Here is a 13,238-nt window from a genome sequence, read left to right on the forward strand (position 1 = left end):
TGCACAGACAGCAGTGACTGTGCTCTGTGTTTCCATGACTGCCATGTTCATAGCTATTTCCCTGTATAAACAATTAATCCCAATGCTTACCCCTTAAGCAGAAACCCAATTCAACAGCTAATGCAAACCAGATGGATCTGGGGAGGATTCTGTCACAATACAATCTAAGATTTTGCTTACTTTGCCTCTTTTTGCACTGAACACTTCCTTAGGTGTCCGAGTCTTTCCACACTGACCCAGAGTTTTGCAAGAGGATACGTCATGGCAGGGGATGGGGAATGAAGGTGTATCTTTTTAAATTTTTTTTTCAAGTGGGAGTGGCTGCTGTTCCACTCATGGGTCCATTCATGCCCCCAGGTGAGGGTGTCTCAGGACTAGATGGGCTGTGGAGTCACTCGTTGTTGTGACAGCGTTTCCTTTCCCTTACCAGATGAAGGAGGACACGCAGAGCATCCCGGGCCCTTTCAGGGTGCTGCAGGATCTCAGTCAGGGCCTGTCCTACCAGTGAAGAAGGGCTGTTCAGCTTCATATCACTCCCAATAAGCATGAAGCCTGCAGGATTCAGAATGAGAGACAATGAATCTCCTGTTGTTGTGGAAAATGTTCAAACCAGAGATGTCCTCTGCCCTCAGACTAGTGAACGATGGCTCACTGTACCGTGCAAAGGGACATTTTTTCTCCCAGAGCCGCTTCCCATTCCCTGCCCAGTTGTTCAGACTGAACTTCCAGAAAGTTTCTAGATACTTCTTACTGTCCTCTGCTATTAAATCAATAGCATCTTCCTGTTCAAGCAAGCAGAAGAACACTGGATTGCAGCTAAACTTGTCCAGGCATGCTCCAGGTCTCGTCTATAGCCATGGAAATCAACACATGCCAACAGTGGTGGCAGAACAGGACTGTGAACACGGAAAGTTTTCACTGTCCTGGTCGGAAACCTGTCCTGGCTCATGCACCATTCAATGCCAGACTCACCAGATGTCAGCACAAAGAGCTCTATGTTTCCCCTCTCATACATGCAGTGAGGATGCAGCTACTCCTGGCTCTGGTGCTCTGTCCAAGACTCAGGGTCAGCAGCCAAGGGTCAGCAGTGGGAGTCAGGGACTGTGTGTGATGCACAGTGCCATGGAAGGGGCAGTACTCAGCTTGAGCAGCTGAAAGCCTCTGTTTGCTGGCAATGCCAAGCACCATGTCCACACTTGTCCTTTTCTGCCTAGGAAGTGGTCACTTTTGGGGCTTTTTAGTGCTCTTTTCTTTTGAGACAGAAAAATCTTGGAAGGCAAATAAAATCCCAACTTAACTATGGACTGTAACCTGAACTCAGCTCACAGCTGGTACTACCTCAACCACACCCCAATGCTGGACTCAACATGCCCGAAATCATTATCAGCCTGACTCATTTTAACAAGCTCATGCTCCTCCAGCCATGTGCAGTTCACACCAGAGCCATATTTACCACAATTTCCTGAGCTAAATAACATGGTTCTGCTGCCTGTGCAAAAATCAGTTTGGGAAATGTCTGCAGCTTCCAAAAACCAGGCCTCATGCCAGGAACAAAAATTAGGTTATCTGTACATATTTCTGTCACAGCAACTAGCACTGCTGAACTTTGAGACTTTGTCATTCCAAACCTCAAACGTACAGATCTAATTGAGAGGGAGCAAGCACCAGCATTGCACAAGGAGCTGACACTGCTGAGACATTCCCAATGGAAGCAAGGGAAACCTTTCTCCTAACAGGACCAAAGGAATAAGCCCTACAGGGTTTTATGTCACAGAAATCACAGTTCCTTGCTGCTGCTGCTGCTTCTAGCAGCACTTCTGTCTCCTGTTGAAGTGTCACTAAATTTTCCATTAAAAAGTCTGTGTGCTCCAGCTGACTCCATCCCACAGACACAGGAAGCAAGAGCCTGGAGATTTCAAACACAGAGAATGAATTGCTGTACTGCACTTTTGTTTCTTTCCAGTCATGAAACACACTTCCCCTCACAATTGCTTCTAATTATACCCAATCCATACCCACCTACTGTGCCCAGTGAAATGCTGATGAGTCCTGTGACACTGACATTCAGTCACAGTCAGATGAATCAGGGTCTGAGACACAGCGGCTGAATTCCGGGAAAGCACAGGGCACACACTGCTCCCAATTACCTGCCAGCACTGCTCCTTGCTTAGCTCACATAGTTTGGCAGCTCCCTAAAAACCCCATCTGAGTTGTCCAGAAGACTCCTCCTACCTGCCCAGTTGGCTGGATGGGAGAACTGCTTGCTGCTCTGCACGGTTTTCATTGCTTCTCCGAGGGCTGCGCTGGCTTTCATCCCGTTTAAGAGAGAGGAATAGAAGGCGTGCACAAACATTTTGGAAGCAGCCACAGGAATGGGCCAGAGTGAGACAAGGACACACTGAGCCCCAGCAGCCAGGAATGCTCTTGTCAAGCCAATGACTCCATCAGAAGTGACTTTGCTGTTGGACTCTTGGTAAGAGCCAAGAACCACCAGCTTGACAGGAAGACGCAGATCCAGCACATCAGCCGCTGTAAGCAGGAACTCCTGGAGAGGAGGGCAGTCCGAGATGCTCTCCACATCACTGGCATCATCCTGCATCCTAAGAGACTCTGGGATGGTGTAGGGGTTCCCAAAAGAACTCTTGCTGCTGGCTGGGTTGCTGTCAGTGTTGGGTGTCAGGACCAAAGCAGCCAGTTTCCAGGAGACATGGGTTGCAAAATGGACACATTCTGCCTGAGTGAGGGCACTCATGACTCTCTCTTTTGTCGATGAGCTGCCGACTAAGGGCTGGCAGCCAAGTAACTCAGATACCATGTATGCTTCCTCTTCTGCAGAGGGCATAGGTCCCCACAGCCACCTGTCCATAACTGCTGAAGGGAGCTTGGGATTTCCTATCACAGCTGCCATTGAGGTAGAACTGGAGTAAGCAGGAGTATTCTTCCTCACATGGGACTACACAGAGAAAGAGAAAGAGAAAATGACATTCAAAGATCTGGTTTTTATGGTGCTGGTAATAAAATATCCTGTCCCTTTGGCTCTAAGCATAAGTTCGGTTGTCATAATTACAGGAAGATTGCATTTCTTTAGTTTCTTCTGCTCCAAGGAACATCTCTGAGTCTGGTCAAGACTTCTATTCCCAGATCTTGGGTGAACAAAACGTAAGAACAGAAAGCAACAGATATAGCCCAGGTCCCTTTGAAGGCTGCAGCAGAGCCAAAAACATAAAGAAGATTCCAGGTTCTCACATTACTGGAACAATACCTGCAATCATTCACTAAGTGGTTCCTTGTACTTGTATTTCCAAGATCAGTGTCAGCACTGCCAGCAGCAGATGCTGCATACAACTGATACTGAATGGAACAGCAGTAATGCTGACAAGATTCAGACCCTTTTGCCATTCCACTGATTGTGCTTAACCCAGGGCAAACCAAGATGTGCCACAAAACACTGCCCAGCAAAAGCAAATGTGACTTCTCCTAGAGACCTGGGCATTAGAAATGCTGCTGCCAAACGTCAGCATGAAGATACTTCTGCAGGATTCATCTGTGGGATTTGCTTTCCCTCATAGCTTTGGTCCATGTTAGTGGCCTTCCCCAGTCAGAATGCTAAAATGGAGGTGAACATACCAGCAATGTGACAGGACAATCAGCTTGGCAAGGAAGCTCAGCACAGATCACAGACACCTACATCTCTGTAGTCTGCCATGTAGTTCCACACCCAGCACATGCAATCCTTTATAAAGGAGGATATCCAAATGATCCAATCCCCTTGTCCTTCCTGGCATGCCTGGGGCTGTGATTTTGTGCTGCAGGAACTACATCAAACCTACTTCAGAGCTGTGGTGCTCAGCATGCTCCTCAGACCCAGGGTGGCCTGTTTGTGGTTTCTGTTCTTTTGTCTGGCACAGCAGGACAGAGCTGCTGCTTTCTGAGCGTGTACCAGGACCTGCACCCACAGGAGAGGTTCTGTGAGAGAGGTTTCATAAGCAGTGTCAGACCTTGGAGCTGGGATTCAGTGACTGGATGGATGGCACTGCAATGAGGCTGAAGCGCTCGTAGAGGTACTCGTTGGAGGAACTGCCCTTCAGGAGAGCAAAAGGAATGAGGTACAGTTCTCCCTCCAGAACCAGGACCAGCTGACGGTGGCGCCCAACAGGCCCACTGGAATGCATCAAACCCTGAAAAGAAAGGAGAGAGAATTCGTTTGGACCTTTCACTCCATCCCTGTCCCTGCCTGCACTTCCTGAGTATCAGGCTCTAGTCTGACCCTGTGTTGGGTTTGGAAACACCCACATCAGAACCACGCTGTGTGTGACAGATGAGCACATGTCCTGTGCAGCTGGACTGCTGCTCACCTGTGCCCTGCCACTTCCACTGGGATGAGTGAGCACTGAGGACAATGACCTGTCCACTCTGGGTCATCATCCTGGCCTCAGCCTGGTACTGCAGCTCCTTCTGCTCCAGCCTGAAACCTTGTCTAACCCAAATCACCTACATCTTGTCAGTATTGTCATCACCTCACCCTTTGTCAGAGAATATCTTTTTCTGATACTGAATTTCTAAATAGCCCTTTCCTCTGAAGACCGAACAATCTACACACAGACTGTGCCCATGCCTGCACTTCCACACATTTGACATAGTCTTCAACTCAGAGTCACCAAAAGATCTAACCACAAAGCATCTTATGGACAGAAAAGTAAAGCAGAGAGATTAGTCAATAGGGAACATGCACTGGGCACAAAATGTGGTAACTGTGATCTCTTGTAACTGTAGAAATTTATTCATCTAGTGTATCATAAAAATAATAAGCTTTCACTCCTGGAAAGAATACCTTCAAAGCACTGAAATTTGCTCCAGCTTAAACAATGGCAGCACACAAAAAACAGAAGGTATGCAGGACTAGAGCCTTGTCTCTAGATGGTCACTAAGACCCCTTCCAACCCAGACTGTTCTGTGGAAATACCACACTTCAGAAACCAGCCCCAAGCTGTCTGTTCTTGTTGTCCCACCCTGAGAGGGTTTTGGTAAGTGTCTGTGCCAAAGGCTTACTCCTTCCATGGGTCCTATCAGTAAGTCGTAGAGAGCACGGAGTGGGGGTTTGGAGAAAGAAGTCTGCCTCCTTGGAAGTGATGATGTTCCATCCTTAACAGAAGACATGGTACTGCTGAACAGGCTGGTCATGCTCTGGCAGCTCCTGTGGGCAAAAGCCAAGGGAGAGGTTAGCTGCAGGAATCTGAGCTGCCCCGTGGCTGCCCTGACTTCCAACAATGACACAAGCTAGGCCCTGTCATCCAGGGGACTCTGCTCTGTAAGATCCTTCAAGGGAGGACTTCAGTCTCCCATTCAGCCTCACACCTCAGTGAACAGTGACATCAATGGCAGGATGAATCAGCTGCAGACAGCATTTACCATTGCTTATGGAGTTTCTCTACAAACTCTAGTGCCTGAAGTGCTGTTCCCAGTTGCTCCTGTACACCTATGAGTAGCAGCTGTGTGCAGGCAGGCATGAGACCCACTGAGCACTGACCACAGCCACAGGAGGATCTGCACTTAGGTTGAGCCCAAACTGACCTAGTATGATACCAGAGGAAATGTGACACCAGGCAAACCACGAGACATCAAGTTTCTGCACTTCTGCCTCTGCTGTACAACGCCCAGTGCCCATTCTGATATTTCTGACATTCCCACAGAGCTCTGCACGTGATCTCCTGGCATTAGCAGCCACAAGTGTCTGCCCTGTTGAAGAAATGAAGTTGCCCCATTCTGGGCTCACTAGTCAAGCAGCTGTGCTCCCCAGAAACGTTACCCAGAAACATTACCCTTCATGGCTTGGGGCCATGAACAACCATTTTACATGGAAAGAGTAACTTTCCAAAACATTTTAGCAGGTGGACCTCAAAGGAAAGGTAGGGAGGCCTGGGACATAGCCCATAGCCATTTCTGATACCTACCAACATGCAGACTCAGAAATTGCATTTTTGCCTGTTTCTATCCTCAGCTGCTGCAACAAGCCTCCTGGCCCAGCTCGCATCATGCCTAAAAACCTATAGTTCTCTGAAGAAAAAATGCTCTTGCCACCCACAAGGAATTTCCATCTTACAGGCACATAGGAATAACCTCAGAATGTCAAAAGAAGCCTGGTGTCTGACTGCCCATGCTCTCCAACCCAGAGATTCCAGTGACAGAACGGGTATGCTGCTCCTGCTGCTACTTAGAGCTGCTGGAAACTCATCTGGGGAATTTGTGCAACAGGGGATCAGCACAGGCTTGGCATTGTGTGCTCCCCTCACACCCATCTGCCTTGCTTCACTCCAGCACCTGGCTGCAGGGTTCAGCTTTATGAAGCACAGATTTTAAAATCAGATCAGGAAAGAAAATCTGTGCAGGGATATCCCAGTAGTCCCCCAGGACCTTGTGCCCTGATCCTCCCATAGCAGCTTGTTGCCAGCAGGCAGCACTTGCCAGCCCCACAGACCATGTTCAGCAATCGTTACACACTCATTTACTGCAGGGAATAGAGGCTTGATTACTCAAATCAGCAAAGCCTTCCTGCATTTTGGGTTTCCCAGACAAGCAGCTCTAGATTTATTTCTTCACCACTCAGATTGCTTTTTATGAGAACAAAACCAAGGAAGCACCATAAATATTTCACATCTCCTGCCTGTGTGTGTGTGTGGGGGGTGTGTGTACACAGAGTGAGCAAATCCACAGGGGAGGATGGACAGATCTTTTGGGGAAAGTGGAGCTGACCAGGAGCCCTGGCCAGTCTATCCTTTCCTCCCAAAGAAGTCAACAAAAGGCTCCAGGTGCACTAATGATTTCCACCTTGCTCTTACAATGCAAAGGATTCCCTGATGTCTGAACAGTGAAATCTCTCATTTGAAAGCCTCTGCTCAGACTCTGCAGCACTGCTGATTTATAACCCTTTGTACATGCAGCCTAGCCTGCAGCAAGCAGAGAAACAGCACAAACAGCCAGGGTTTAGCTCTGCTCCCTCCCTTTGTCTTGGAGATGCAGGAACAAAGCAAAGCCTCAGAGAACAGGGTCAGACTGACCTGGCTGACCACCAGCCTCACAGGTGCTGGCTCTGCCTGATGAGGATGAGAGGCTGGGCCTGGGCAGGAAGCAGGGGTTCATCTCAGAATCAGCACGGAGCTGCTCCTGCCTTAGCACTAATTAGGATTTTGGGCAAGTCAAATATTCCCCGTGGCCAAGCACAGCCATTGAAGGAGTGCTGGAAGTCAGGCCTGATGCTGCAGAGATCCAGCCTCAGGAAGCTGGATAGCCATCAAGCCTTGCTCAAAAAGACTCTTCCTAAAGATGCAGCCCTAAATCCACATTCAGGGCCTTGACACACACACCATACAAAGCTGCAGGAAGCTCCAGAAAACAGCCAGATCTGAGCTCCCTGTGGATCCTTTCAAAGATCCACAAGTATCTCCAGAACCCACTAGTGGTTGCAAAAATCCCACAGCCCACACAGCACTCTCTGCCAGGGTGGTCTGCATGTCAGCAGCTGCAGTATTGCATCCTGGATGGCAGAGAACCACCACAGAAGGGACTCCCCAGCCACTGCTGTCCCATCTGCCTGGGCTGCCCAGCCCCCCAGGGCTGTCCCCATCCCTCTGCTCTGGACAGGGTCAGCTGTATAGCTCTCAAGGGCAAGCTGTCACCCCTTGAGGGCAGCAATAGGCTCCAATGATCCTGATCAGCTTGCCCTACCTAAGGAGCAGAGAAAATAGAAGCTGCACGAAGACAGGGGCCACCGTGGCTATCTTGGTGGCTGCACCAGTGGCATCCTCAGCTCAGACAGCTGTTGCCCAGTCCTGAGATCTCCACAGCATTCCGTCAGTGCTTCCTACTCCTCCAAAGTTCATTTCCTCTCAGAAGTTCTTATGTGAACTGCCATCCCTCCAAGTTTGCTTTTCTAAGCAGAACTGACCAAAAAAATCCTACCATTTTCTGCTTAAAAGCACCTAACCTGAATTCAGGGCTCAGCAAGCCAGCTGCAAACAGATGTGGCAGTGTAAACTCCATTCCCAGGTCCCCCTTCACAGGCAAAAGGAGAAGGGCAGGCAGGGAGGCCATTAAGCAGTGTCCCCTTATTTTTTCACCTCACTGCAAGTACTCACTGCAAAAACATCACAGACACAGCTGCTTCTAATGTTTCCCCTGCTTCTCTTCCAAGGGCACTTTAGGTAAATGCCCAAGAAGCCCCATACCCTTGATGCTTCTAAGAGCTGCAAACTACTCACTTGACCAGACACCTGAGCTAAGCTCTGGATTCAAAGTAATGTATGTGGCTACTGTGGAGTAGAAAGACAGATGAGGCATGGTTGGCCACTTCAGTACTACTGAAGATTAGCATTCCCTGAAACAGAATCACATCCTACCTTCCCCTGTAATTAGAGGGGCAATCTCCTCTCTTTCTAAGCCTGATAAACTAGCAAAACATCTCAGCAATTCTGTGTGATCCAAAACTAGCAAGTACTCATAGTGTTTTATGAGTGTAGCAGCTTGAACAGATATGCTTGTGGATTCTGAGAAGAAAACCAGGCCAGTTGCTGGTGTCAGCAGGCAGCTCCCAGTTCCATGGGGATGCTGTAACAGTTCACAAGCTCCAGTGGTGGCTCACAACACTCCAGGCTGATCACATTTGCTTTTCCAGCTGAGAAAGGCCTAGGGTATCCTGTGCTCATAAATCACAATCGAGCACAGATCCAGTCAGAAACCCTGGGTTGCATCACACAGCCACATTGGAAAAATTCTGTCTTCAATTTTCTTTCCAAATGGTTGCCCTAAGCCCTAATCAGCACAGTCATGTGAAAGGCTGAGAACAAGATGTAAGAGGCAGAAAATGAGTGGAGACTTGCAGCTAGTACAGTCCTGTAACTCTGGAAATGCAGCAGATTGCCACCTAATTGTACAACACTTGTGATCAACAGAAACATGTATTTCCATAACAAGTGTGCAGGAGAGAGCTCCAAGTTCCACATCTCACAGCAGGGACAAAACAGCACTCCCCTGCAATTGCTTGGAGTCTCAAAATCAGCACTTGGCCAGGAGAAGTGCAAATTCAGAACAGCTGCTCCTCTGGACAGTCATCAGTTACAACTGGGACCAGTCCTTGCTGGCTATCCCCTAGAGCATTGGCTGCACCTAAACTTGCAGTTTAGAGAGAAGCCCATCACCGCAACATCTCCTGCTGCTGATCCCCACAGCAGTGCTGCATTCCCTACCTGTTCAATAGGTTGTTCCTGCTGACCATCCTCAGGAAGCCAGTTGGGTCAGTCATTGAGTTCAGCTTGTTATTCATCTCCTCAAACTGCTGGTCCATAATGTCCCCAGCTTCACTCTCTGTCTCACTGCTAGCACAGGCTCTGGGGGGGAATCAGAGAGATGAAGGGGTCACTGATGCAAGAAGAAGCAACAGCTACATGACAAATGCTCGGCCAGTTCGAGTGAAAATGTTTTTCAAACAGAAATTCAACCAAATGCTAATGCCAAATCTTCCCTGGCTTGCCTTTTGTCAGGTATATATAAGAGAGTACCAGCCCCATTTCCTCCTCTTCTGGGATTCCTCAAGGTTTAGTGAGTGGCACACACAGGTGGGAGTGCAGGACCCTTTCTGTGCACTGCAGGCAGAGACTTCAAAAGCTGCAGCACAATATTGAAAAGCTGAGTCTGCAGGAAACACCAACTCCACCCTTATCTGCCTAAGAACACGTGTTGAGCACATCCTTTTCAGAACTCCACATACTTCCTTCACTGGCAGAGTGACATAGCAGAGGGAGCTGTGCAGCCACTCCTGTTATACAAGGAGGGAAAGCACAGAACGATTTACTCTATTCAATGCCCTAAGTGCAGCAGCAATACAGAGAAACAGCCCAACAATTCTGAATTCCTGGTCTCCTGTCATTAATATCTAAATTTTTGCATGTGAACCATCCTCTCTATTTGGTACACTTTTGTTGTTGCTGTTACTCTTTGTTTACTGTCTCCTTACTGTTTCCAGTAAACTGTTCTTATCTCAACCCGTGATCTTCACCTTTTGTGCCTCCAATTCTCTTCTCCAGCCACCAGAAGGAGGGAGAGAGGGGGAGGAAGGAAGCAAGCAGTATTGGGGTTTGGAGAGTCTCAGTGGAAGAATAAACTGGTGAGTACCATTCCTAAACCACAACAATGGCACATCACAAACCTTGGAATCTGTACACTTAAGATAAACCTATGATGCTACCTGATAAAGCCTCCTTGCATCTCATTTCTGCTTCTTTTTGGGTTCCTGACAGCTTGACTCCTCTCCTCAAGGGCATGTTTCCCAATAAAGAACACAGGAATTAAATGAACATATAACCCATACTTTTGCAATCAACTGCACAAGTTGCTGTATGGAGCTGTACAAGAGCTGTATGGATCATGGATCTCTTGTGAGTGAATTTCCTAGTCAATATGATTGATAACCTGGTAAGTCCTGACAAAAGCCAATTACTTAATGAGCACTGAAAGGGGGAACAGCTGAACCACAGACAGGGATAAAAAAAAACAACATAAGAGGAAAAAGGGAGAAGAAAAGGTTGTCAACAGCTTCTCCCTTCGCATTTTTCCTCCAGCTGAGGCATGCTCAGCTCTGAGTCCTGGCACAGTTTGGAGTAACACTCACAGCTCCTTAAAGAGGCAAAAATCCTGAGTTCATGAACCCAAGAGAGCAGGTCACATGCTCTCCCTAAAGAGAATGGAGTCTGTTCTGACACAAGTTCAAGCAGATTTTAAAATCCTTTTTCCACTTTTTTTTTTTTTTTTGCAAGAATGCTTTACTTTGAGGATTAATTAGACCAACTGAAAAGAACCTTTCCAGCAGAACCTGAAGGCTGCACTGTGGAACTGAACACCCAGTGCATCCCTTCCCCTCCTGGAAGTGTGAAGACATGCACTGGAGACTCAGCAGTACCTGTGACCCTGCTCACAGCAGCGTGGACAGCACCAGCTCCTCAACCTCAACCCTAGAGCACCTCCAGCAAGCCAGGGACTGAGCACTCAAGTTCCTTCACATGTGCTATGCATATTCACACCCTGCTGCTCTCTGGGGCTGGGACTGAGGCTGGCAGCTTCTGCTGGGGCCTTGGGGGGCTGGACAGCAGTGGAATCAGCAGAGCTGAGGGGAAGCACTTGAACCACACAGGGAAGGAGTTTCAAAGTAGAAAGTGATGCTCACCCACATGGAACAGCCAAGATTCGTTTGCTTTAGTCTTTGCACAGGATTTTGACATGGGGAAAGAACATCTGCCTATGATCATACCACGCTGGTCAAGGATCTTGGAGACAAGCATTAAACCCAGAATCCTTAACCAAAAACATACCCCTACCATTACCACAAAGTGAGGAAGAAGCAGACATCCTAGCAAATTAAAAACTCATCCCACAACCTGAAGACTGAAAGACTGCCTTTGCCAGGAGGAGAATCTGTGGTGACAAACAGTTAATGAAACAAAAAACTGTATCTGCAGAACTGCTGCATGAGGTCCAGCTGCAGATTTCAGTTATGGATCTTGTATATCTGCATGTCTGCAGGGTAGGACTCAACAATCAACATGTGGGTTCTAAATTATTTACTCAGCTATAGCCAGAAGCCACATTGGGGGGGTGGTTAGAATTCCTATGGCATTTGCAGTCTTTCAAAGCAAACTGTTGAAAGAGAACTAATTACACTGGAAACTGTAAGTAGGATGAAATCTGTCCATATGTAGTCAGACATGGCACCTGCTTCCTCATCCAACCTACAGATTCACCACACAGCCTGTGGGTTTGGATCTTATTTGCATGTGCATTAAGTCGTTCTGCAGGAAAATAATCATGGTTACAAAAAAAAAAAACCAACCAAACAAAAAAACATAAAAAAACAAACAAACAAAAAAAACCACCACATTTTTTTGTTGCTGCACTGAAAATTTTGCACCTTCTCTGACTCTCAGTTCTCAGACTTCTCAGCAAAAGAGCTCATCCCAAAATGTTATAAATTCAGGTGGGAGAGCAGAGACCAGGATGTTAGATTCCCTGATCCCAACTCACCTGGTGTAGTAGGAGTCCACTCCCAGAGCCTCCCGCACGCTGGAGATGTGCTGCTCCAGTGCTGAGTTTGTCAGTGTCTGCAGGGCCACGCTGTTGGCTTCATGGAAGTCCCCAGCATTTTCTGTCAGACTGTCACCCAGATAATACTCATGGAATTTCAGAATTCCTGCAAGGCACCAGAATCAGAAGGTTATTTCTGCAGGGCTAGAACTGTGCTGCCAGCATCTGTCTAAGAAAATGGAATGGCCCCAAGCTTCTGGCATTTTCAGCGTAACTGGGGCAAAATGTTCTGTGCCAGGTCTCCACTGAACTTCTCCAGCATTTCCAGCTTTGTTTTTAAAATCAGGGTTTGTACTTTGCAGATAATGGCCCAAAGGCACAAAGGCAGAGGAGAGCTTTAACAAGATGCTCAGAATGCCTTTGCTATTGCAGCACTCATATAAATTATAAACCACATCTTCCATAAAACCTCCTACTACAGTAATTCACGTTTCAATTGATGCACATGAAAAATACCTATTAATAGTCTCTGAGCAAATTAACTGAACACACAAGGCTGAAACAGAGTGTTTTTACTACAGCAGAACCTCCTCACATCAGACACAGTGATTTCACTCTATAAAAGGAAAGAAGATGGATTAAAGCACAGTGAATTATTAAAGGATAGCATTTCACAATGGGTAAACCAGATAAAGGCCACTTCCTGTTTTGCTGAGAATTCCACTGCTACTGCAGATAAAACCTGCCTGCTTTCAGACTGGTCTATTCTTCCTGATATAATTAATTCTGCAGCTTGTGATCAACAGTAAAAGCCTGCTCTAGATGCCTTAGCAGCATCAATTATTACACTAGTTAAAGAGTGGAGGAACAAAGAATAAAGCAACTCTTCTTGCAGCAACAGCAGCAAACACAGCAACAGCCAAGACATTCTGAGAGTTCCAAATCAGTGGGACAATGAGGACCCTGGGCTGCAACTGAAGCTACTCCCTCTGTCAGTGAACAAGAACAGGTCACTATGGCTGGACCAGAGTCTCTATTGAAGAGCTCCTAACAAAGTTTCTTAAGCAAAACCCCCGAAGCACCAAGCCTGCACCCTTTCCCATCACCTGACAGAACCTTCAAAGAGGCAGTCACAAACCATGGACTCAAACACTGCTTTTCTCCAAGAGTCA

The 13,238-nt window shown here is 47.4% G+C and overlaps 1 protein-coding gene across 2 annotated transcripts in view; it reads right to left on the reverse strand.

Moving 5' to 3' along the window:
* TTC28 (tetratricopeptide repeat domain 28) overlaps positions 1 to 13,238 on the reverse strand; it is a 106,482-nt gene that overhangs the window by 7,457 nt on the left and 85,787 nt on the right. For both annotated transcript variants that reach the window (XM_062504419.1, XM_062504420.1), the window contains exons 12-17: positions 12,067 to 12,232; positions 9,240 to 9,380; positions 5,050 to 5,194; positions 3,999 to 4,178; positions 2,233 to 2,953; positions 428 to 552 (exon numbers count right to left, since the gene is read on the reverse strand). In XM_062504419.1, the coding sequence (XP_062360403.1) occupies positions 428 to 552; positions 2,233 to 2,953; positions 3,999 to 4,178; positions 5,050 to 5,194; positions 9,240 to 9,380; positions 12,067 to 12,232 (1,478 nt within the window). The remainder of the gene's footprint in view (positions 1 to 427; positions 553 to 2,232; positions 2,954 to 3,998; positions 4,179 to 5,049; positions 5,195 to 9,239; positions 9,381 to 12,066; positions 12,233 to 13,238) is intronic.

This window comes from Cinclus cinclus, chromosome 17 (genome assembly GCF_963662255.1).
Source record: "Cinclus cinclus chromosome 17, bCinCin1.1, whole genome shotgun sequence".
Taxonomy (NCBI): Eukaryota; Metazoa; Chordata; class Aves; order Passeriformes; family Cinclidae; genus Cinclus; species Cinclus cinclus.